We start from the raw sequence: 23,414 nt of genomic DNA on the forward strand, positions 1-23,414 counted from the left end.
CTCCCTTCCTTCTTTCCTTCTTTCCTTCCTTCCTTTCTTTCTTTCTTTCTTTCGAGATGGGGGCCTCACTTGTTGCCCAGGCTGGCCTCGAACTCCTAGGTTCAAGCAGTCCTTCCACTTCAGCTTCCCAAATTGCTAGGATTACAGGTGTGAGCCACATTGCCCAGCCAGGGAGCCACTGATAAGGTGGGTGGACCGGACCAGCCCTTAGAGAAGTCCAGTGAAGGTGGGGAGTGGTCTGACAGACCAGGGAGCAAGCAGGGAGGAGTATTCTTACCCGGCATGCAATTCAGGGAACGCTTCCTGGAGGAGGTGGTCCTTGAACTGGTCTTGCCTAATCAACATCATTATTATATTTATTATTTACACCTAAAAACTCCAGTTTACTGTGTAAGGCAGCTGTTCTGCAGCAACTGGTAGAAGGACGGGATCATGTCTAGGTCTGTGGCCAGGCCAGGCTCTGAGGGACTTGGTACCTGCAGCCCTTCCAGGTCACCCCTTTATCCCCCACCTGTATTCCTGAGGCCCCACCACCGGCTCTGGGGGATCTCAGGCCTTTAGAGAGGAGCCTGGGGTGTGGAGGCAGAAAGTATGTCTTTCCTTTCTCCTCTTCTCGTTATGAAACTTCAAGGTCTTCTGATTCTCTCCACAGATTTCCATCCTGACTGTTTTTGATGGTTTACTTAAATAAGATCCTTATGGTGTGACCGTTGCCAGCAGCACCGTTTGAAACCTGTTAGCTGAAACAAAAAGCCTTCTCGGAGGGAAATGAAAGGCCTGACTTTTGAAATCTAAGCATTCCTGTCCATCTGTCTTTTTTCAAATGGCCTCCATTTAAGCTCTTAAGTGTGTTCTGAGTGCCCCTTCCACTAAGAATATTCTGGGTAATGTTATGATATTTCCCTCAGCTACAATTACCCTGGCTTCAGGACTAACAGCTTGAAATGCTATCGTCTGTGAGCCAGTAGAAATGTGAGTTACAGGCTTCTTGCAAATTGCAGGCCCCCAGTCTGCCCGAGAGATGGGCTCTTGTGTCTAATCAGGGTGCCTTGAAGTGAACACCACTTGGGTTGAGTCTTCCTGGCCTACAGGAAGGCAATGGCCGTCATCGAACTGTGGGAACGGTCCTGCCTGTGAGTGTGCTGCAGAGTCTCAAAGGGCCACCCGGGGAAGGAGGGAGTTCAGCTCCACCCCCTCAGATTCGTATCCACTCCCCTGGCCAGCAGAAGAACCAAGCCTTGTTTATAGATAAATCATGGTGACAGCATCTTTTCACCTGGATCTTTGTCTCTGAGATCTGCCTTTGTTGATTTGGTGTTTTTGTATTTTAGTGCTTAGGTGCCCCTCAGCATAAAAAAGCCAGAAAGTTGCTCCATCTCTTGGTTTAGAGGAGCAGAACACCAGCAGATTCCCCTGTCTTCCTCTCCCGGGCTGTGAGGCTTCAGGGCTTCAGTCCACCAACAGCGTCCACTTGGCACTGACTCAGGGCCAGGTACTGGGGACAAAGGCAGGCAGCACAGGCTCTCTTCTCTCAAAGGCCTCTTGCAATCGAGGATGAGGGAAGAAGGGCAAGAATATGACAGGCATGAGGATCAACATCTGTGTGAGAGGGAGTGGGAGGGAGGAGGGAGTGGTGGGTCCTGTTGCGGGGTGGGTGCAAGAATTCATTCTTTTTTATTTTTATTTTTTTACAACTGTGATTGGACAAGAAGAATTCATTCATTTTTTTTTTTTTTCTTTCCCCGAGATAGAGTCTTGCTCTGTCGCCCAGGCTGGAGTGCAGCAGTGCGATCTCGGCTCACTGCAACCTCCACCTTCTCCTGCGATTCTCCTGCCTCAGCCGCCTGAGTAGCTGGGGTTACAGGTGCATGCCCACCACACCCAGCTATTTTTTTGTATGTTTAGTAGAGATGGGGTTTCACCATGTTGGCCAGGCTGGTCTCCAACTCCTGACCTTGTGATCCTCCCGCCTCGGCCTCCCAAGATGCTGGGATTACAGGCATGAGCCAGTGCGCCTGGCCACATTCATTCTTAAAAACTTTTTTTTTTTAAATGAGCATGTAGTTGAGTGCCAGGCACTGTTCTAGGTGCTGAGCAACCCGAAGAGAAGGTGACAGAAAAGGCTCTTGCCCCCTCATAGCTGAGGTTCTAGAGTGAGCTATCTACATTCACATTGATTCCGATTAAATAAAATTAAGAATTTAGTCACTTGGTCATACTGGTCACATTGTAAGTATGCAAGCAGCCCCACATGGTTTGTGACTGGTTTTGGACAGCACAGATTGAGAACATCTCCATGTCTCAGGAAGTTCTGTTGGGCATCCCCGTTTCAGAGGGAGGAGCAGCAGGCTACAAGAACCGACACGCCAGCCTGCGCTTGGCTTCTCAGGAGAACCGAGCCATCTATTGTGGGCAGCATGCCCGTCTTCCCAGCCATCTGGGGTCCCAGCTTGTTGACGGTTTCCTTCCCATGGTGTGCACATGGTCCAATGTGACCATGAAAACTGGCTGCTGGTCATGGGGCCACAAGGGGTGTCTCATCCCATTCTTGCAAAGTCTTTACCAAAACTGCAATGAGCAGCAGAAAGTGGTCGGCTTGGAAAGAAGGATTTCCAAAGACTTGTTCTGCTTGGAGGTGATCAGGAGTATAATGCCTGCCTGGAGACTCTTTGGGGACACCAAGCACAGCAACTCTTCCCCGACACACGTGTGAACCAGCCTCCGAGAAAGCTGCCTGCAGGTGGCTGGTGGAAGAGGCTGCCCAGCTTTTTCTGGTTCCATGCTCCATGATCTACTGATGGAGGTGCCTGGTGGAGCATCACTTAACCAAGAAGAAAGATGTCTGTGCCCAGAATTCGTTAAAACTGGGGTTTGGAAGATGATGAGCATGCTTTTTTTTTTTTCCTTAACATGCATTCCACATCACAGTGATGCGAATGAAGGTCTGCGGTCAGGAGGGGATGTGGAAAAGGCAGTGTAGGTCTCTGACAGTGGAAACACCGAGGCGTTTAGACCAAGAGTGTGAAGGACTTTTTCTGAATTCCATGTTGTCTTCTCTGTCTTTTCATTCCTCTTTCACCTTTTTAATTCTGCTACTTTCTCTGAACACTCGGCCCTCTGAACCCCACCTGCAGGAATTAATGAGTAGATCTTTCCCTTATAACCCCCTTTCTAGTTCTCTGTGTGATTAAATGCTTTCCTGATGTGGCAAAATACATTTCAAGAAATACAGCAAGTCTTTTGGCTGCAAAAAGACTGGTTCTCATTACTTAGCAGTCTTTATATGTGTGCATAACCCTTGGATGTTGGAAAAGCTGTCCTCTGTTCACACGGAGAACCTGATCACTCAGGTCTTCTAATATAATCAGCATTTCCCTGTGGAGCTGTGTCTCTTGCCTGCCTCTGTACCTGACAGCTCTCTTCTTAATGCTTACTGTGTAACAAGGTCTTAAAGTTTATCTAGAGCCTTCAGCAAGTCAGGGAGGAGAGTGGGCATCTGTTGAACTATAAGGTGGTGAACACATGGCCAGGCGTGGTGGCTCACACCTATAATCCCAGCACTTTGGGAGGCTAAGGCAGGCAGATCACTTGAGGCCAGGAGTTTGAGACCAGCCTGGCCAACACGGCCAAAAATCAGCCGGGCCTGGTGGCTTGCACCTGCTCAGGAGGCTGAGGCACGAGAATCGCTTGAACCCGGGAGGCGGAGGTTGGTGGTGAGCCAAGATTGCGGCACTGCACTCCAGCCTGGGCAACAGAGCAAGGCTCTGTCTAAAAAAAAAAAAGAAGAAGAAGAAAAAAAAAAATAGGTGGTGAACACGAAACTGAGAAAGCGGGTAAGAAAGAACTAGCATTTGTTGAACACTGACAGTCTGGCAAGCTCTGGTCTGGGCGCTTGATCTGCTTGTCTCGTTTCTCATGACAGCCCTGTGTGCAGAGCAAGTAGCAGCCGCATTTTACACAGGAGGAAAGTGAGGCTCAGGGAGTTGGGACACTTGCTGAGTGTTCACAGCCAGTGAGATGTGGAGCACGGGCGTGTGTCCCAGTCTGCCTGCATCAGAGTCCTTGTTGTCCAAACCTCCAGAAAGCCCTGTTTGTTGCCAGGACCCAGAAAAACCTTTGTTGGAGCTAGCAGCTTTGCCTCCAAAATTTCAGATAGCCGGGGCTCAGGCTCCCTGCTCACTGGCCATGTCTTCATGGAGTGATTCATGGAATGTACTTTTCCTTCCTTCCCTCCAGGTCACCATGGAGTAACAAGTATGACCCTCCCTTGGAGGATGGGGCCATGCCGTCGGCTCGGCTGAGAAAGCTGGAGGTGGAAGCCAACAATGCCTTTGACCAGTATCGAGACCTGTGAGTCACTTTCTCCTGTTGTACTTTAGCTGTTGTGATTTTTGAGAGGTAAACCCTAAGTGGCAGTGTTCTATCTTGAATCTGTTACCTGGCCAGGCATTCTCCCTTGAATCTGTTAACTGGCTCACCTAACTAAAATTGGGAGCCATCCATAGCAGGATGCAGGGCACTTGTTTGATGGTTGGGTTGGTTATGAGATGACTCGGTCATAGAATGCTACCATATTTCACTATGTGTTGTTCCCCTGCATCATGATTCATCATAACAGCAGGTACCACAGTACAGCGCCTACTGTGTGTAAGAAACAGTAGCTCGTTTCTCACAAACATAGCTCGTTTAGTCCTCGTTTCTCAGATGAAGAAATTAAGACACAGATTAAAGGGTTTGTCCACAGCAAGGGATAGAGGCAGGAATTAAAGTCAGGCCTGTTTATCTCCAAAGGTGCTTATGGATTTTTTGCCGTACCACACGCTCAGTTCTGATCTGGAGCTCAGGGGCCTCCACCTCCAGCTGCTCCCAGGCCAGGATGAGCGCAGTCCTTACAGGGTGGGAGCAGAGCAGCAAACATCTTCCTGAATCCTGAGTTGTTCGCATCCTCGGCACCTGCCTTAAAAAGCGTTTTGCTAGATCTGTTGAGATTTCTTCCTGCTCTGTCTAATCCTGCCTCCCAGCGCCGCAGCACCAACATGTCACTTAATTGTTCAGGTTTACAAGGAAGGACCCCAGAGAAAGTTAGCCATAATCAACAGAATCTCTTTTATAATTAAGTTCTATACTGAAAATATATCTAAACTGTAAAATAGGCCATACTAATTCAAGTTGGCAGACTTTTTTCTGTAAAGAACCAGATACTAAACGTTTTAGGCTTTGCAGGCCACATAAGGTCTCTGTTGCTGCTTCTTGGTTTGTTTTCTCTTTAACCTTTAAAATGTAAAATTCACCTCTTGAGCTTTGAGATGGGTAGGGCTTGGCCTCCAGTCTGTAGTTCGCCCACCCCTGGCCTAGGATGTAAGCAAGAAAATGGACATAAGAAAAGGAATCATCCGAACAGTGTCAAAAAGGTAGTGCTGCCCTACTTAGTGTGAGGGGTTCATGTCTTCACTTTGCAAGTATTTGGAGTGGCTGTATAGTTCATGGCAGCTTGCTGTAACACATAAAGAATTTCTGGCAGGCACAGTGGCTCACACCTGTAATCCCAGCACTTTGGGAGGCCAAGGTGGGCACATGGCTTGCGCCCAGGAGTTTGAGACCAGCCTGGGCAACATGGTGAAACCCCATATCTACGAAAAATAAAAAATAAAAAATTCACTGGCTATGGTGGCATGCAACTGTAGTCCGAGCTACTTGGTAGGCTGAAGTGCGAGGACCACATGAGCCCAGGAGTGTGAGGCTGCAGCAGTAGCTGTAAGGGCACCACTGCACTTCAGCCTGGGCGACAGAGTGAGATCCTGCCTGAAAAAAATTAAGAAGTTTCTTTTAGAAGCTGATTTGCGAGGAAAAGTGATACTTCTCAATATCTGACACACAAACAGAAAACCCATTGCACTTAGTAGAATGAAATACACAAGCACAGATCTATGGAAGACAGGAATAAATGGCCTTAAACATTTCAGTGTCCTTGAAACGCATCAGTTTGTAATACAGCCTTATCTTTGGTATCTATTACGTACGAGTATTTTATATATGTTATCTTTGCTCCTTAACAAGAATCTCTGGGGAAGATGGTTTTGTTCCTCTTTTTACAAATGAGACCAAGGTTCCCAGAGGTTAAATGACTCACACAAGACCACAGGACATGGAGATGAAAAGCTAGGATTTGAACCCATATTTGTCTGAAATTCCCATAAATTGTTGATTTTCACAGTTAAAATAGGCTTCAGTCTTTAAAGGTTATTATATCTAGAATTGTGTCCTATTGTAGAATAGCTCCTTCCCCAGTGATACGGAAAAGCTGACTCATTGCTCTGTGGTAGTTTACTTGTAATTGTTTTTTACTGTCTTCTACCTGCCCATTTGGTAAGAAACCAATCCAGCTATTAAACAAGAATGCTAGGTAGAATCAGTTTGATATTAAAGTGATAATACTGGTAATAAAATAACGATGGTGAGAACAGTTACCAGTGGCCATGCCAGTGGGCCTCCAGGTGTTCTCTCATTCAGTCTTCACAAGAACCCATGAGAGAGGGCTATCCCCCTCTTACAAACGAGCTGACAGATGAGAAAGGTGATATAACTTACCCAGGTTCACGGAGCTAGTGAGTGATGGAACTGGGATATCAAACCATCCTTATCCAGCTCCAGAGTCCAACATCAATTTATTTACTCAGCAGATGTGTTTGAGTGCCTCCCATGAGCCTGGTGCTCGCTGCATACCAGGGATGCACCTCATACGTGGTAGACGAGGCTTCTGTCCTCACCACGCTCCATTGTGGAAAAACAAACAGGGGACAAGTGAGCAAGTCAGTGCTGCTGGTAATAACAGGGAGCAGCTGACTTGTTATGTAGAGCGGCCCATGAAGCCTTTTGAGATACTTGACCGAGGTCTGACATCAAGGAAGCCAGCCAGGCAGGGGGACTGGTCGTGGCAGGGTCTCTGAGGCGGGGGCAAACTCACCTGTCTAAGGCCCTGAGACTGGTGCCCCTTGATGTGCACACACAGCTGTCAACCAGCAAGTGCACACCCTCAGCCTCTTTTAAATTGCAAGTCGATTTGAAAGAGATTTGGGCAAAATTGGCCCCTTTTATAGCTTTGTAAACTTCTCAGGAGCCATCTCAGGATACTCCAGGAATACAGCCTGCCCTTTCAGTCAAGTTTGAAGGTGGAAGTGGAACGTTCCCCCTTGAAAGTGTTTGCTAGATTTTCCCCCAGCTTAGGTAGCTAACCTGCCATGCATGCCGTCCCCTAAGCCTGAGGAAGTTGCCTGGCCTCACCCCTTCTGTTCTATGAGGAGGCTGTACTCTGGCTTTTTACTGGGCTACACATTGAGATATGGAGGAGGGGGATTCTGATTTTTTATGAGACGTAAGCGTTCATGTTGTTACTCCCTTAATAAAGTGATTCAGATGTGTTGCCTTACTTTGCCATTTAGGGCCAGCCTTGGGGAAGAGCCCAGTTTCATCTTGAACTTCTGCTTCCCTTGTTCACTCTTCCCATCTCATCGTTCACATATGTAACGATACATGGTGTGTGCTTCTGCAGGGGCTTGGTTGGCCTGTTATCATGAGAATTTCCCTATTATCATTAAAACTCTTCAGAATAATCACTGAATCCTTACAGTGACTGTAGGACAAGTGGGAGTTACTCCATTTGGCAGCTGATGAAGCTGAGGCTCAGAGAAGTACTCAAGCTGGTTAACACAGCTAGAAAACCACAGGAGCCAGGAGCCATAGCTGAGGCCTCACTCTTCATGCTGGCTCTGGTGAAGCCTTTCCCTTCCCTGGGAAATGTATATTTGTAAGGTGGCTTTTGATTTCTGCGTGCCTTTGACTTGCCTACACACTCCTCTCTGAAGGTAAATTGACTCGGTGGAGTTGAAAGAGGGGTGACAAGACAGCATCCTGCCCCCAATTGGGGGTTGAACTGGATAACCCAGACCCCGAGGGTCTGTGACAGTGTGTGGTGGGATCCAGGCCGGTGCCGTTCTGTTCCCAGCACCTCAGGAGGAAGGAGGAGAGGGGAGCACAAGGGCTCAGTGGCCCCACAGGAGAGGCAGGAGGCCCTTCCTTCCCTTGCATGTGCAGGGGCAGTGGAGCCAGGCTTTTCTTGGGTGACAGGGATCACAGACCACCAAAGGGACAGCAGTTGGAGCTGTCATCCGGGACACCAGAGGCATGAATTTTGAGTCACCCAGTGCCATTGGGGTGTGCTGAGGAGCTCTCTCTCCTGGGACCATATGTGAGGAACATTTTCCCGGCTGAACCACATGTGACGAACAAACCCATTTATAGTCTAAAAATTAAGAGAACAAGTCTCTTTCTTTTTAAAAAACATCTTGGTGTACATTGCTCATCTCCAGAAGTTCCCATTCCCAGAGCGCCCTGCGAGGCTGTTGGTGGCCATGTGACTGACCACAGCAGGCCCTGGAATGCAAGCTCTTCTCCCCATGGCTTTGGAGCAGAGGGGAGTCAGCTGGGTGGCCTTGTCTCCTGAGGGGCATTGGCCAGGGTCACACTCGGTTTTCTAGGGACCAGTTGTTCCATGGGGTGGAGAGGCAGTAGGCCATCGCTTTCTCTTCATCTTTCGTCCAGCCCTTCCCCGTACAAATGCTTTCTCGCAGAAAGACTTGTTTGTTGTCCCCTGAGCGAGGCCACAGCTCTCCCACCTGTCTTCTGTTCAGGTTGGCAGATGGGTTCAGGCAAGAGTCACTCTGAGAGGAGACCTCTACCCAATGCTCCCGTCTGCAGGCTTGGTCACCCTGAACTGCTGCCTGAGGGGCCAGGAAAGTGGCCGGTGTCCCTGGCCTGGTGAGAGATGGCCGGAGCTTCAGCCAGACCCACCCTGCGAGGAGAACAGGGGAGTGGCTGGAGAAGCCACCCCTTAAGAGCAGGTTGGGCTCGCCCTTGTGCCCAGGAGGACTGCATAGGTGCAGCTGCCACTTTCAGGCCACACACTTCAAGCCTGCGCCCCTGGTGGTTGGGGGTTGGAAGAGCAGACTGTGTTGACAGGGTCTTTAATTCACAACGATTCCAGGTGCTTCTGAATTGTCGGATCCTGATGAATCGCAGTTAGGACTATGTTTGACTTGAGCTCCAGCCTCATGACCACCAACCCCATCGAATGACAGCTGCCAGGCTCCTGCCATGTTGGAGCTCAGAATCCTCCTGTGGGGACACCGTGCTGCAGCCAGCTTCCAGGGAGCCACTTATTTTATGGACTCAAAAGTCTCTTTATGCTGGGAAGGTCACACTGGACTTTGCTGACACAGAGATTTGACCCAAAAAAAAGAAATAAAGAGGCCTCGAATACCCTGTTCTATCCCTGTTCCTGCCCCTGCTGTATCCTGCTGGCTCATGCCAGAAGACTGGACTTGCCGTCTGTGGGTATGTTTGTTGTCAGCTGACGTAGCACCCACAGGCACTGGCCGTGTGTGCCACAGTCTGGAACGAGGTCCTTGTCCCCCACCCATTCGCCCATTAGCTTTGTCCTTACTCCTTGAGGCCCTGCTTAAAAAGATGAATGGTGCTTTGGGAGGCCGAGGCAGGAGGATTGCTTAAGGCCAGGAGTTCGAGACCAGCCTGGGCGACATAGCAAGACCCTGTACCTCCAAAAAATAAAATATAAACATTAGTCAGGCATAGAGGCACACACACACATAGGCCTAGCTACTCAGCTGAGGTGGGAGGATCACTTGAGCCCAGGAGTTCAAGGCTACAGTGAGCTATAGTCATGTCATCGTACACCAGCCTGGGTGACAGAGTGAGTCCTTGTCTCTGGGGGGAAGAAAAACAAAACACAACTAAAAAATTAAAAATATGTGAAAGGAGACATTGGTGAGGAGACAGGCTTGAGGGTCCAGAGACCTAGAGCATGATCCAGGCGGCCCATGGGCCACACCAGCCTTCCCAGAGAGCAGAACTTACCGTCTCCCCCGAGACTCCCTCTGCCACCGGAGAGAAAAATCTTCTTCACTGGATCCTGAGGGAAAGACGTGGATTCTGTCTTCAGGCTCTGAGCTTTGATCCCTGGCTCTGTAAAGGCTCTGACTTTGCAGGGAGTTGGATTTAATCATCAGCACATGGAATCAATGTCAGAATGATGGAGCTGGGCCAGGGGACGGGTTGACCAACAGGCCTTTCTGGCTTGTAACTCCTTGGAGATGTGGCAACCCCTCTCCCCTGTGGATTGAAAGGGCCAGCAGTTGGGAGCATGACTCCTTAAGGTGGGCAAAAGGCAAGTAAGGGTGCAGGGGGCTGAGCTGTGTGTCCTCACGGCTTCCTCTGAAGTCTGCTAGCTCCTGGCTTGCCCTGCCCCTGCTGGGCCCCTGCGGCACTCTCACTTCCACATCCCTTCCATACTGATGATTCCTTTCTCTGCCATCCTCAGGGGCAGAAGGGATCATAGTAGCACTTTCCCGAGGAGAGTAACCGTCAAGCCCCTGTGGATAGCACTGCCCAAACAGCCTTGTTTTTAGGTTAAAAGAGCCAATTTGTGCAAATGCTTAGGAGATGACAAGCACATTTTGCTGGAGTGCTGGGGCCAGGTAAGGGTGTTATCTGCTCTCAAGTCACCTTCATTTTCATCACTTTCCCTCCCCAGCCAGCCCACCCACCTGGTCCCCAAGATCTAGGCTATTCTCTCTACCAAGCCCCGAGATGGTTTTCTGCCTGTAATTGATGGGCCTGGCTCATCCAGGGGATGTCACGAGAACTCAGTGCTGAGGCAGAGGGAAAGGCAATGGAGCGGGCCAGCTCCTGGGCAGCTGACTTGGAGGATCATTTGACGTTCTATCTCAGCAGAGCCGACTCTGCTTTCTTAGGTCCAAGCCTAGTCTAGCTCATCAGTCACAAAACCTCATCTTTGACCTAAGTGATCTTGCTTGGGAGAGACTTAGAAGTGGAGACTTTGCTGTAGGTCAGGCACCGGCAGCTCTCAGAGGAATATCTTGCTGGTGTGAGCGACCGGTGGGCTGCCATGAACCCAAAGATTAACACTTTGATTTTTCAGGTTCCTGGAGAAGACAGGAAACTTCCCTGCTCGAGCTTTCGCAGCAAGTCTGGCCCTGGCCTGTGTCGGCCCCGAGTTCTGCCTGGGACCAGATGTTCTGACCAAAGGGCTGGCACTGCCTTCTTCCACAGATGATTACTCCCATCTGCGCCAGACATCTCGCCCCATGCTCTGAAGTCCTTGGCTCTTGGCTTGGAGCAGATAATACCTTCAAACATGCGGTTGCAATTTATTGGCCTTATAAGTTAATTTTAGTGGGTGTGCAATTGATTGAAATCAAAGCTTAATGAAGGCCAGAGTCTGGGGGATGGAGGAGCAGGGTGGGAGGGAATTTTGTGTTTTTCCTTGCTTCAGTTCCGAGATAATCTTCAAAAGCTTTAATTAGCTTTTCCAATCAGCCCTCCTTGTCTGGAAGAAGTTTATAGAGTGAAACAAGGTTGGCGTCCCCGTGGCAGTCCCAGGGCCCTAGGGCCTCTCCAGGAGTAGAGGAGCCAGGAGCTTGGTGGATGGGCACTCCTAGGCTTTCCAGCACCTGTACCCTCTCTGGGCCATTTCAGAACTGCAGTTGTTCTGCTCCTTCCCGCCATTTGATGTTTGAGGAACATTGGCCCAGGAAGGGCAGGACGTCCATGTTCACATGTGAGAAATGTTTGCACCTGATTTCTGGGGTCCTTGAAACCTGGGTTCCCAGCCCCAGGCCCCTCAGGGCACCTCTTCCTCGAGAGGCGAGCATGGAGGAACTGCAGGCGATAGGGGGAGGTTTTCCAGGGAGATAGTGCAGAAGCGTGAGCAGGCAGCTGTAAGTGCTGGGAGGCTTTCCAGGCAGAAGGCACCGCCACCTCCCACCAAAAGCCTCTGACCCTCACCAAGGTGTCTGAGGCCCGGCCACAGAATGGAGAGGACTTTGGCTTTAAAGAGCTTTGGACTGGATTCTCTATTTGTCTTTTCTTGCTTACCGACTGTGCGCGAGTGAGTTAACCTCTCTGAGCCTCCGTTTCCTTACCCATCCTGCTGGCTGAGGTGTCACTCAGTGACACACTGTGCGTCAGGCCCCTACTGCACTCAGGCCTTCCCTCCACCCAGCACCTTCCAGGCTGCTGGGTGACAGGGCTCTTTGAATTGTGCAGCAGGTATCTGTATGTGCATCTCACATTCTGTGCATTTATGATCACGGATATGGGGCTGTTTGGGTGGCTGACCTGGTGGGGTAGCAGGCTTCGTGATCATTCGAGAAAGCTGTGGTTTCAGGATGGAGCTCTTCCACCACTTCCCACAGCAAGGCCTCCAGGAAATCTCTGTCTCAAAAATGGAATTGATGATTGCTGCTCAGTCTACATCATCAGGATGCAGTGAGGCTGAACAGAGATGCTAGTAGTGCCCATCTGCAGTGACTGGAGAGAGAGTCCTTGGGATCGGTCACCAGGTCCTTACCGAGAGCCTGCCGGCGACGATGCCATGCGCCCAGAGTCAGTGGCAAACGCGTAAGGCCCAGTCCCTCCCTCACCGGGGCCCATGTTTCAACACAGGAATGAGTGAACAGGTGAACACAATACTTGCACAATTTGATAAATGTGCAAAGGAACGAGAGCTGGGTCCTGCAGTGGGGAAGAGCGAAGGGTGTGGATGTTAGGGAAGGCTCTGGGGAAGGAACTGTGGGTCAGTTACAGGGGGTTTACACTTGAGTAGAGAGAGCTAACAGAGCTGGCCTGAGACTGCTGTCCCTTGGAGGCCTGCTTGCCAGCTTGGCCTGTGGCTGGCATCTGGGAACTTGGGTTCCGGGAGGGGTCTCCCCACTCCCTGATAAGAGTGGCTTCCAACGCCTGAACTGTGTGCAAACAGTATGGCCTTCCTTCTCCTTTCCTTGTGGGCATCTGAAATTTTACCGAGTGCTAGATAGAGGGTGCTTAGCAGTACTGCCCTGGGCACTGAGTCCCTGGCGTGCTTCCCCAGTAGACGGCACTTCACACATGCAGTCAAACCCATCCCTGGGGGAGTACATCACGTCCTGTGTGACTTCATGGAGCAGGGCATTGAAAGCTGGTGCCTGGTTTCTCAGGACCCCGGCCCCTGCGCCTTCTCCCTGGGCCTCCTTTGCCCTATTCCCTTTCACTGCAGTAACCCTTGGCCCCGAGGGCAAGTTTGTACCGCATTCCGTGAGTCCTTGCAGCGAATTATGGAGCCTCGGGTAGTCTGGGGATCCCGGGCACAGCCCTGTACCATGGTGGGGGAGGACAAGGACAGTGCCCTGAGCAGTGAGAACCACCTGGGCCACGCCCTGAAGTGGTTCCCAGTGGTCGTGGGCAGTGAGCGGAGGCCGGAACAGGACAGGGCAGTGGGGAGAGGTGCACAGGCCTGTGGGGCGCCGCCTCTGGGTGTCATTCTGAGAGGCTTGGGAATTGTCTGAAAGGTTCCAAGGGTAGGACAGCTCTGATGTGCATCCTAAGAAGTTCCTCGAAAGTAGTGTGGAAGCTGGATTGGAGAGGCCGGTCGTGGGAAGGACCTGACAGCTCAGCTAGAGTGGAGGGCTGCTTCCCTTGGTCTGGCTGAGTGAGCTCTGCAGTTCCAGGTACCCCGGGGCTTTTTCTACCGCTGGAAACGGCCAGGCCTGCGGAGTCAGAGTTCCACTGGGAGGTGGGCAGAATAACGGAGGATGCTTAGGAATGTCCTGGAGCTGCTGGGACGGTTTGGTTGGGGACATCCCCCTTCACTCCCTGCCCCTTCAGTGAGGTCTGTGTTCTCATTTCCTTGCCCAGAGGTAGGACCTTTCCCCAGATGTAAAGGCCTCCTGAGGGATCCTGTGATGGGCACCGCTTGCCACTCCTCTTGCACTCGGGACAGCAGGGTGGAGCCAGGCCGTCGCTGGCTTCTGGCATGTCCACAGTGTGATTAGCACTTGGGTTTGAACATGTTTGTGTCTTCAGCCATGTGCGCACAGGCCTCTGAGAACCCGCCCTGCCTGCTATGGGACACTGGCTTGCCACTGCGTGGGGCTTGTGAGAAAGTGCCAGAAGCACTTAATGGGGAAACCCAAGCCCACCTCGGTTGTGTTGTTTTCGCAGAGCAGGGAGAAAGGTCTGGAGAAGCCTCACAGCTCTGGGGGAGTAGAGCTGAGCGTGCTTCCTACTCTCACAGTGCGTTTCAGCTCTTTCCTGACCACTGCTCCTAGTGGGGGTGTCTGCTACAGTTAGCAAACCCCTAAAGAGTGGGTCTAGACAGGCTTGCATGTTGCCCCTTGTCCTGGGGGTCCCTTTCATCTGGTATCCTAAGGCTGCAGGCCAGTGTCTGGTTGCTTGGCATGCACGGTCTGATTTTCATCTGCTGAAAGAAAGTTAAATGGAAAACAGGAGTGTGCAGAAAACAAGTTTGCTTATAAACATGATCCCCATGTCAGCATCAGGGACTCTGATGCCTCCGGAATTCTTGGGTTCCTGTGACCAGATAGCACACAGTCACGCTTTGGTTTGGGCCGTTGCACATGCTGGAGTGAAACCCCGCGGCTGGAAGCAGGGACCAGTTCCCTCCCTTGGTCAAGCCCTGCCGTCCTGCCAGAGACCCTGCACTCCCCTTGCTAAGATGTTTCCCGGGCTTCTGTGATGGAGAGCTGCTTTGTGCTAGTATCAAGAATAGGTGGGGTGGGGCGCAGTGGCTCACACCTGTAATCTCAGTGTCTGGGGGCTGAGGTGGGAGGATCACTTGAGCCCAGAAGGTGGAGGCTGCAGTGAACTATGATCCCACCACCATACTCCTGCCTGGGTGACAGAGTGAGACCCCACATCTAATTAAAAAAAAAAAAAAGGGCATTCTTGCTGTGACCCAGCCAGCAGCCCCAGCTGCCTCACTGAGGCAGAGAACCCTCCAGAATCCCCAGTACGGGGTGCTCAGGGTATATCCCAGATTCCTGATCACCCAGTGGGCTCCCTTTTTAACCCTGACTCTCTCCACTTTTTTTTTTTTTTGTAAGAAAAACAGAAAATGGAGATGGGGGGGTCTCACTATGTTGCCCAGGCTGGTCTCAAACTGCTAGCTTCAAGTGATCCTCCCATCTTGGCCTCCCAGAGTGCTGGAATTACAGGCGTGAGCCACTGCATTTGGCCTGACTTTCTCCACTTTGGGGCAGCTTTGTGTTCAGTGATGTGGCTTCATACGTGCATCTAACCTACAGGCCGACCCTGTTCTGTCCGTCTGCACTCCATCCCACCACAGCTGGCATGTCTCAGCATGGCCAGGCAGACTGGCATGGGGCAGAATACAGGCACTGGGGCCAGCCAAGCCTGACATCTCCTCCCAGATCCCTGCTTCTCAGCCTGTGACTTGGGCACATTCCTTATCTCTCTGGGTTACAGTTTTCTTAACTGTAAAAAAAAGATATGCAAAGCCCCCGACACAGAATTTCTCAACAACGGCAACTTTGGATGAGAGTGATGACTTGGAAGCCCAGAAAGCCCTGACTGTTGACGGCTCATGAGGTAGCTCCATGGGGCCAGCGGTGTTTTCACAAGTAGTTCAGAGAGCAGAAGACGGTCGCAGTGGTGCTGAGTGTGGACAGTTTGGTCAGATCCCAAAACCAGATCCCAGAGCCAGATAGCCGGCCCCAGCGGCGGCACCATTGTTTCCAGAGAGGCCTTCGTTATTTCTCTTTAAGTAAAAAAATAAAAGTCTCGTAAAAGAGAGGCTCTGAAGCACGGCAGCCGCAGTCCAGATGTGCCTTCTGAGTGCAACTGGCATTAAAGTCGCACATGCCTAAGCTGATTGGTATGTTGACTCGGGGGATTGTTGCACCTGTGTGTACTGGAAGGAATTTCCGCTGAATACCTGTCTCGTGTCGACGGGCAGCCTCTGGGCCATGTTCCCTAAACCGTGGTGAGAACAGCTGGTCTCAGCACACAAACAAGGGTGGTCGAGTTTCAGCATCAGCTCTGGACACGGCCCGCCCAAAGCCAGGTGTGGATCTCTCTCCATTTTGTGTGGGGCCTGTGCCTGTGGGTACGGAACCGCTCCTAGTAAGGGGCACTTGGTGTTTCCGAGGGACGTTTCCAGGGCGGCTCAGAACACGTCGAGGTTGCCTTCTCCCCTCTGCTCAGAAAGTAAGAGCCTGATGAAAACCAACAGCCACCAGTTGTTGAGTGCTTGCTCTGCCAGGTGCCGTGGCAAGTGCGTGCCCCGATTGTTTTTTTTCTTGTGATTTGCCTTGTATCTCCTCATGCTTGTTTGCCAGATGCATCTTGAGTGCAGGCTGGTACAGCAGCATGAGGAAGAGAAGCCACATTCTGCAGCCCCTCGTGTGCCTTCTGCAGCTCTCTGGACTTTGCAATGTTGTGCCCACTGGGCAACGCCCACACCTATCCATTGGACAGAGGATGTACTCGGCTTCTTTTCGAAGTTGGCTAGAGGGCAGCCAGCAGAGCAAAAAGGAGTGTTGGTCTACACCATGAGGAAGGGGGCCAGGTTTTAGATGCCTCTCTGAGCAGAATGGACAGTTTTCTCTTTTTCCTGGGGTGGAGTCAGATTGTTCCCACCTGTGAATACCAGGTGCCTGTTTTGTTGTAAGGATGTTAAGGATGATCAGAAAAACAAACTACTGCTGATAGCAGTTTGTTCCTAGGAGGGAACAAAAAGGCATTATTGTTTTGGGGCCAGAACCTCAGCTGCCGGGGAATGGTTCTGCCTCTGGGTTTTATTCTTTTCCTCTTTGCCATAAAATCAGTCATGGAGCTTGAGAGTTTCTGTTTCTTTTTTGTTGTTGTTTCTTTTGAGACAGAACCTCACTCTTGTCGCCCAGGCTGGAGTGCAGTGGTGCCATCTCACAGCACCCCATAACCTCTGCCTCCCGGGTTCAGGCAATTCTCGTGTCTCAGCCTCCTGAGTAGCTGGGATTACAAGCACCTGCCACCACGCCTTGCTAATTTTTGTATTTTTAGTAGAAACAGGATTCACCATGTTGGCCAGGCTGGTCTCAAACGTCTGACCTCAGGTGATCTGCTGGCCTCGGCCTCCCAAGGTGCCAGGATTATAGGCATGAGCCACCGCACCCGGCCGCGAGTTTGTTTGAACTAATGCCTGTATGACCTTGTCTTTGTCATGACCAAGCACCAGTTACAGCAACAAGTGTCCCTCATGACCATTTATTTTATTTATATATATATATATTTTGAGACAGGGTCTCACTGTGTTGCCCAGGCTGGTCTTGAACTCCTGGGCTCAAGTGATCCCCCCACCTTGGCCTCCCAAAGTGCTGAGATTATAGACATGAGCCACCGCGCCTGGCCTAAGACCACTTATTTGTCCCAGGTCTTGCTGCTATTCCTTAGTGAGATCCCAGAAGCAGAACACACCGTACATGTGATGGGAGAACATAGGGTAGGGAAAGGAAGACCCTCGTGGAATCTTACATGTTGGAGCTGTTTGAGGGCCCGGGTTCCCTAGCTTAGCACCAGATCATAGAGGAATTCTGCTTCTTTCAGTTACATCAACATTTCAAACTTTTTAGTCTGAACTCTTCAGCCAGCATTCCAGCCAGCCCCACCTCCTGTGTTCCCTTCTACCTCTCCCTCATCAACCATAGCAGGTCCCCTCGACTCAGTCAAGGCTGTGGGCGTTTCCATCTTTATTTTTTTGAGGTGGAGTTTCGCTCTTGTTACCCAGGCTGGAGTGCAGTAGTGCAATCTCAGCTCACCGCAACCACTGCCTCCCAGGTTCAAGCGATTCTCCTGCCTCAGCCTCTCAAGTAAATGGGATTACAGGCATGTGCCACCATGCCCGGCTAATTTTGTATTTTTTTTTTTTTTTTTTTTTTAGTAGAGACAGGGTTTCTCCATGTTGGTCAGGCTGGTCTCGAACTCCTGACCTCAGGTGATCTGCCCACCTCAGCCTCCCTAATTGCTGGGATTACAGGCGTGAGCCACTGCGCCCGGCCTGGTTTCCATCTTTACACTGACTCCAACGTGAAAAAAGTGCCCAGACCAGAGCCCTCCTTCCTAGTGGACCATCAGTTTCTCCACAGAAGCCTTCAGTAGAGCTGCCAGTGCTCTTTCTGGAAATCCACGCGATCTGTAACTCAGTGACATCCTCATTTGCACGGTCCCCTGCTTTCACATGTATTCCCGTGCATAAAGACTTCGGGGGAAGAGTGGCTTGGATAGAATACAGATCACAACAGACTTGGGATCCCAGAAGAGACGCTGAAATGTTGAAGTCATGTCTACGAGAGTGATCTGTAACAGATTTGAGTGGAAAGTGACATTCTTGGGTCCAGTCTACCAAGTTCTCAAGTCCAGGATGTGAGAGGCAATTTCATGGCAACACATAAGAAAAAATATTCAGCTCTGCACCCTGGCTCGTGCCTATAATCCCAGCACTTTGGGAGGCCGAGGTGGGAAGATTACTTGAGCCTAGGAGTTCAGGACCCGCCTGAGCATAGCGAGACCCCATCTCTACAAAAAAAATGTAAAATTACCCAGGTGTGGTGGCATGCACCTGTAGTCCCAGCTACTCAGGAGGCTGAGGTGGGAGGATCACTTGAGCCCAGAAGATTGAGGCTGCAGTGAGCCATGGTCATGCCATTGCACTCCAGCCTGGGCAAGAGAACGAGACCCTGTCTCAAAAAAAGAGAGAAAGAAAAAGAAAAAATATTCCATTTGAGATGACTTTGCAAGTTCAGTATGTGTAGCATGAATTAGATGTGATTACTATGAAAGCTAATTTGGTCTTGAGCGCTGGAAGGAGGAGTAGCCTTTTTGCCAAGAGATGTGCTGGTCTCTGCTATGCTATGCATTGGTTAACACTTAGTTGGGGCATTGTTTTCTGTTCTTTTAAGACATTGACAACCCGGAGTATGTTCAGAAGGATAAACAAGGTATTGAGTCGTATGAGGAATAATACAAGGAGGAGAAGGTCAGAAACGAGAAATCTTGGAGTTTATGTGCGCCAGTTTTAAATGTTTGAAAGGACTATACAAGGAAAGAGCATTAAGTTCTTGTTTTCTGTGATTCCGGAAGGCAGTAGTGAGAAGTTTTCACTCACGTCCAGAGAGAACTGTCTGAGTTGTTCAGAACAGAAATGTTTGCCTCAGAAATGTAGTGAGTTCACTGTCACTGGAGATGTGTAAGCAAAGGTTTGACAGAGACTTAAGATGTTAGGAACCTGCCCTGTGGTGCTCAGTCTGCCTCGTACAGGCCTTGATGCAACCACCAAATCCTGGAATGTCAGAGCTGGGAGGGACCCCTCTATACTGGCCTCTGATCCAGCTCTTTGATTTTACAAATAAGAGAAAAGTCTTTTGCACTGTGTTGGTGCCAAGTACTGCCTTTCCTTTGGCTTTATTCAGTGAAGTTGACTGCAGGAAAAAGCCCTGTTCTAGTACCTATGGAGCTTACCTTATGATGCCCCTAACTTGGCCGCATCTGTGGGTGCTGCCTGTGCCTCAGCGTCACAGATGACTCAGGCCAGAGGTCCAAGTCCTGTGAGTGTGGCCTAGCCCGCCAATAGCCAGAAGGCCACATCTCAGTGAACCCAAAAACCACAGAGTCTGTTTCTTGGCACATGCTGGAAAGCCCTGCTCCCAGCAGGTCTGTCCCGGCCTTGGTTCTTGTAGCAAGTACTCATTACCTGTTGGGAGACTTTGTATTCGAGCCACGAATCCAGCTCTTCTCCCAGGAGGTGCTTTGACAGGATGGAGTAAAGACCAACTTCAAAGCCCCTTCCCCTCCCATTTTCCCTGTTAGATTTGTAGCCCAGTGTTGGCCAGGCCTGGGAATTGGGTAATTCATAGCTACAGCTCAGATTCCCGGAGCAAGTTTCCACCCCAGGCCTCCACGCACACCTCAGCTTCAGACACTCCATAAAGCTTTTGGAGCTGAAATATTTTCTTTTCTTTTTACTTTGGTGAAGTAGGTCATTTTGAGTGTGAAGTATTATGTTTTCCCTTTTTTCTTCTTCCCCCCAGAAGTCCTGTGGTTGAAAAGTTACGGACATAGAATCTATATCCGTGACTATGACATTATTCAACTAGAAGAGTGATTTTCGGGGAGAAACAACCGAAAACTCTGAGAAGAGGAGAATTACTGCCACATTAGGCTTTTAGCTGATCCACGTTTAGGGACCAAGGTGACGATAGAGACAAACCCAACCAGATGTTTGTGATCGGCTGTGCTGATAAACAGCTGGTCCCATGGGAGGACCTTGCCCTTGCCTCCTGGCTCCTCCAGAGAGGTGCCCCCTTTGTTGCCAGTCTCCTGGCATTTTGAAACCTGCATCTGCCTGTTGTGATGAGCATAATTTTCAAATGGCAGGACTTACAGATCCAACTCAGAGTGGCCCCACCACCCCACTCACTAGTCCCAGCTGACTGAGTGCTCTGCCATTCTGTTTGCCTTAAAAATGTTCATCTTTGCTGGGTGAGCTGGCTCATACCTGTAATCCCAGCACTTTGGGAGGCCCAGGCAGGTGTATTGCTTGACCCTAGGAGTTTGAGACCGGCCTGGGCAACATAGCAAGACCCTGTCTCTACAAAAAAAAATTTTTTTTTTAATTAGCCATGCATGATGGTGCACGCCTGTGGTCCCAGCTACTTGGGAGGCTGGGGGAGGGGGATCACTTGAACCCGGGAAGTTGAGGCTGCAGCGAGCCATGATCGCACCACCACACTCCAGCCTGGGCATCAAAGCAAGCCCCTGTCTCAAAAAAACGAAACAAAACATAATGTTAATCTATGTTAGGAAAGTTTTAAAAGGTGTCAGGACCGTTGGTAAAACTGATGGCTCTCCGTTGAAGGAGTTAGCTCTTCGGTGGATACAAGCAAACAGGTGACTCCAGCAGTTTGCTCCCAGTCATTCCCAAGTTGATCTGTCATTTCACCCCCTCCTTATCTTCCTGGAGCTTCTGAGGCCCCCCCACTTCATGGTTCAACAGTTGTCTAAGCAGACTTCTCCGCAGTCTTTGCAAGCTAGTCCCTGTGTTGTCCTGGCCACTGGGGAGCCCTGATTTGAGCGTGTCGTTCAGCCTCTTGACTGTGGGTATTGATTTCAGCCCTGTGCTCCCCGTGCTGCCTGGCTTTCCATTTAGGAAAGAAGCCTAGGAAAAGCCCATGCTTTTCTCTTTGGGCCTTCACGGTTTGTTTTTTTCTTTCTTCTTTCTTTTTTTATAGAGGCTGATCTCGAACTCCTGGGCTCAAGCAGTCCTCCCACCACGGCCTCCCAAAGTGCTAGGATTACAGATGTGAGCCACTGTGCCTGGTCCTAGGCCTGCATGTTTAAAAGAGGTTCTTGATCAGGCACGGTGGCTCACGCCTATATAATCCCAACACTAAGTGAAGACCGAGGCTGGTGGATCACTTGAGGCCAGGAGTCAGAGACCAGCCTGGGCAACATAGTGAGACCCCGTCTCTACTAAAAATACAATAATTAGACCAGGCGCGGTGGCTCATGCCTGTAATTCCAGCACTTTGGGAGGCCGAGGTGGCAGATCACCTGAGGTCAGGAGTTCGAGACCAGCCTCGACATGGAGAAACTCCGTCTCTACTAAAAATACAAAATTAGGCAGGCGTGATGGTGCATGCCTGTAATCCCAGCTACTTGGGAGGCTGAGGCAGGAGAATTGCTTGAACCTGGGAGTCAGAGGTTGTAGTGAGCCAAGATCGTGCCATTGCACTCCAGCCTAGGCAACAAGAGCAAAACTCTATCTCAAAAAAAAAAAAAACAAGAAACAATAATTATCCAGGCGTGGTGGCAGACCCCTGGAATCCCTGCTACTTGGGAGGCTGAAGCAGGAGAATCAATTGAACCCGGGAGGTGGAAGTCACAGTGAGCTGAGGTCATGCCACTGCACTCCAGCCTAGGCGACAGAGCGAGACTCTGTCTCAAAAAAATAAAATAAAAAGCTCTCCCTTCTGCCTCCTTGACCAGAGACTTCACTGCAGGGACTCTCTGGGCTTTTCCTCTTGAGCCCAAATCAGCTGAGCTGTGGTAGTGAGTCCTGGGCCCATTCTTCCCTCCCTGCAGAGTTGGGGGATTTTGAAATTATCAGGCATGGACAGGGGCCAAGGCAGGGCGGGTGAATTCCTCTGCAGCCTGCTCTCAGCGCTTGGCCACATTTGATCATTCACTCACATGGATGTGCAAGGCCTGAGAGTGAGTCTCGGGCGATGGTAGAGCCACCTTATTGAAATAGCATGTTAGCATTTAAACAATATTAATACTATTTGACTCATTAAATATACAAAGGCCAGTTAAAGTGCTTCCATGTGTGTGCTGTTAGTTCTGGCGGGCGACTCCTCAGATGGCTTTATGTGGTTTCAGACAACGTTTTAGCACATTCTTAAAATACCCACAAAAGCCTTTATGTAAAAACTCATAAATGCAAACCACATAAAAATTATTTTTTTCCTTGTTTCATGTCATTATGATCAAAGTACAGTAGGTAAGAAATAAATTTTCAAAAACGTGTTGTGGTCCCTCTTTAATTAATGCTTCACGCGCAGAGCAGAGCCATAAACCAAGTAGTGGGGGCGCTGCCCGTGCGCCCTGCAGTCACCTCCCACCTGAAGGTCCCAGAGCTGTCCTGACAGCACTCGCAGGAGAGGTTGGTGCTTCTGGGCGATTCTGAAACAAGCCTTTCTAACCGTGCAATCCTCTGCTCCCTTTGTCTCGGAATGTCAGGTTGAGACTTGTGGCTGCTCCAGTCCCTGGAGATGCCTTTTGGCGAATGGAATGCAAGCCCATTCTTGAATTATTGTAGTGTCTGAGCTGTACCTGCAGAGGCCAGGTCTCAGCACGTCTGACTCACCTCAGTTGGAGCACCCCGATTCAGAGAGGGAACAGATTCAAAGCGAGAGACCAACCACGCCACCTCTAACTCTGTCGCCGTTGTTTCTTTATTAAAAGTCAGATCAACGGTAAATTAGGATACTGTCCGACTGAATACTATCCTTGCTGTTAAAAATGATTATGGAGATCGTGCGGCTCCATGGAAAAATGCTAATGATTCTGTGCCAAGTGTAAAAAGCTGAATTCAGCATGGTACTCTTGCTGTGCTTACGGTTATATAAAAATGCATCTGGACTGGAAGGGAATTTGGAAAAATCAGATTTATGGGATAAGTTGATTTATGGTATTGTGGGCTAATTTTCAGATTTCCTTTTTTAAAAAACAATAATGTTCCTGCAGTAAGTTTTAAAATTGTGGGTAAAAGAATAGTAACCCCACAAGGAGGTCACAATTGAGCTTGTATTTTTACCTCCCCTGGCTCCAGCATTTGAAACTTTAGACCTGGTCACTGTGGCCCGCCAAGGAGAAGCTGCCTGTAGTGGGAGCCAGGCCACGGGGTGGGACGTTGGAGTGGAAACGGCCAGTTCCACCCTATAAAACTTTAATGCGGTTGTTTTATTTTTCTGGAAGAAACGGAACGC

The 23,414-nt window shown here is 50.1% G+C and overlaps 1 protein-coding gene across 2 annotated transcripts in view; it reads left to right on the plus strand.

The window, feature by feature from the left end:
* CAPZB (capping protein (actin filament) muscle Z-line, beta) overlaps positions 1-23,414 on the plus strand; it is a 146,419-nt gene that overhangs the window by 101,504 nt on the left and 21,501 nt on the right. For both annotated transcript variants that reach the window (XM_011934022.1, XM_011934023.1), the window contains exon 4: positions 4,237-4,350. In XM_011934022.1, the coding sequence (XP_011789412.1) occupies positions 4,237-4,350 (114 nt within the window). The remainder of the gene's footprint in view (positions 1-4,236; positions 4,351-23,414) is intronic.

The sequence above is a fragment of the Colobus angolensis genome, unplaced genomic scaffold (assembly GCF_000951035.1).
Source record: "Colobus angolensis palliatus isolate OR3802 unplaced genomic scaffold, Cang.pa_1.0 Scaffold130, whole genome shotgun sequence".
Lineage (NCBI taxonomy): Eukaryota > Metazoa > Chordata > Mammalia > Primates > Cercopithecidae > Colobus > Colobus angolensis.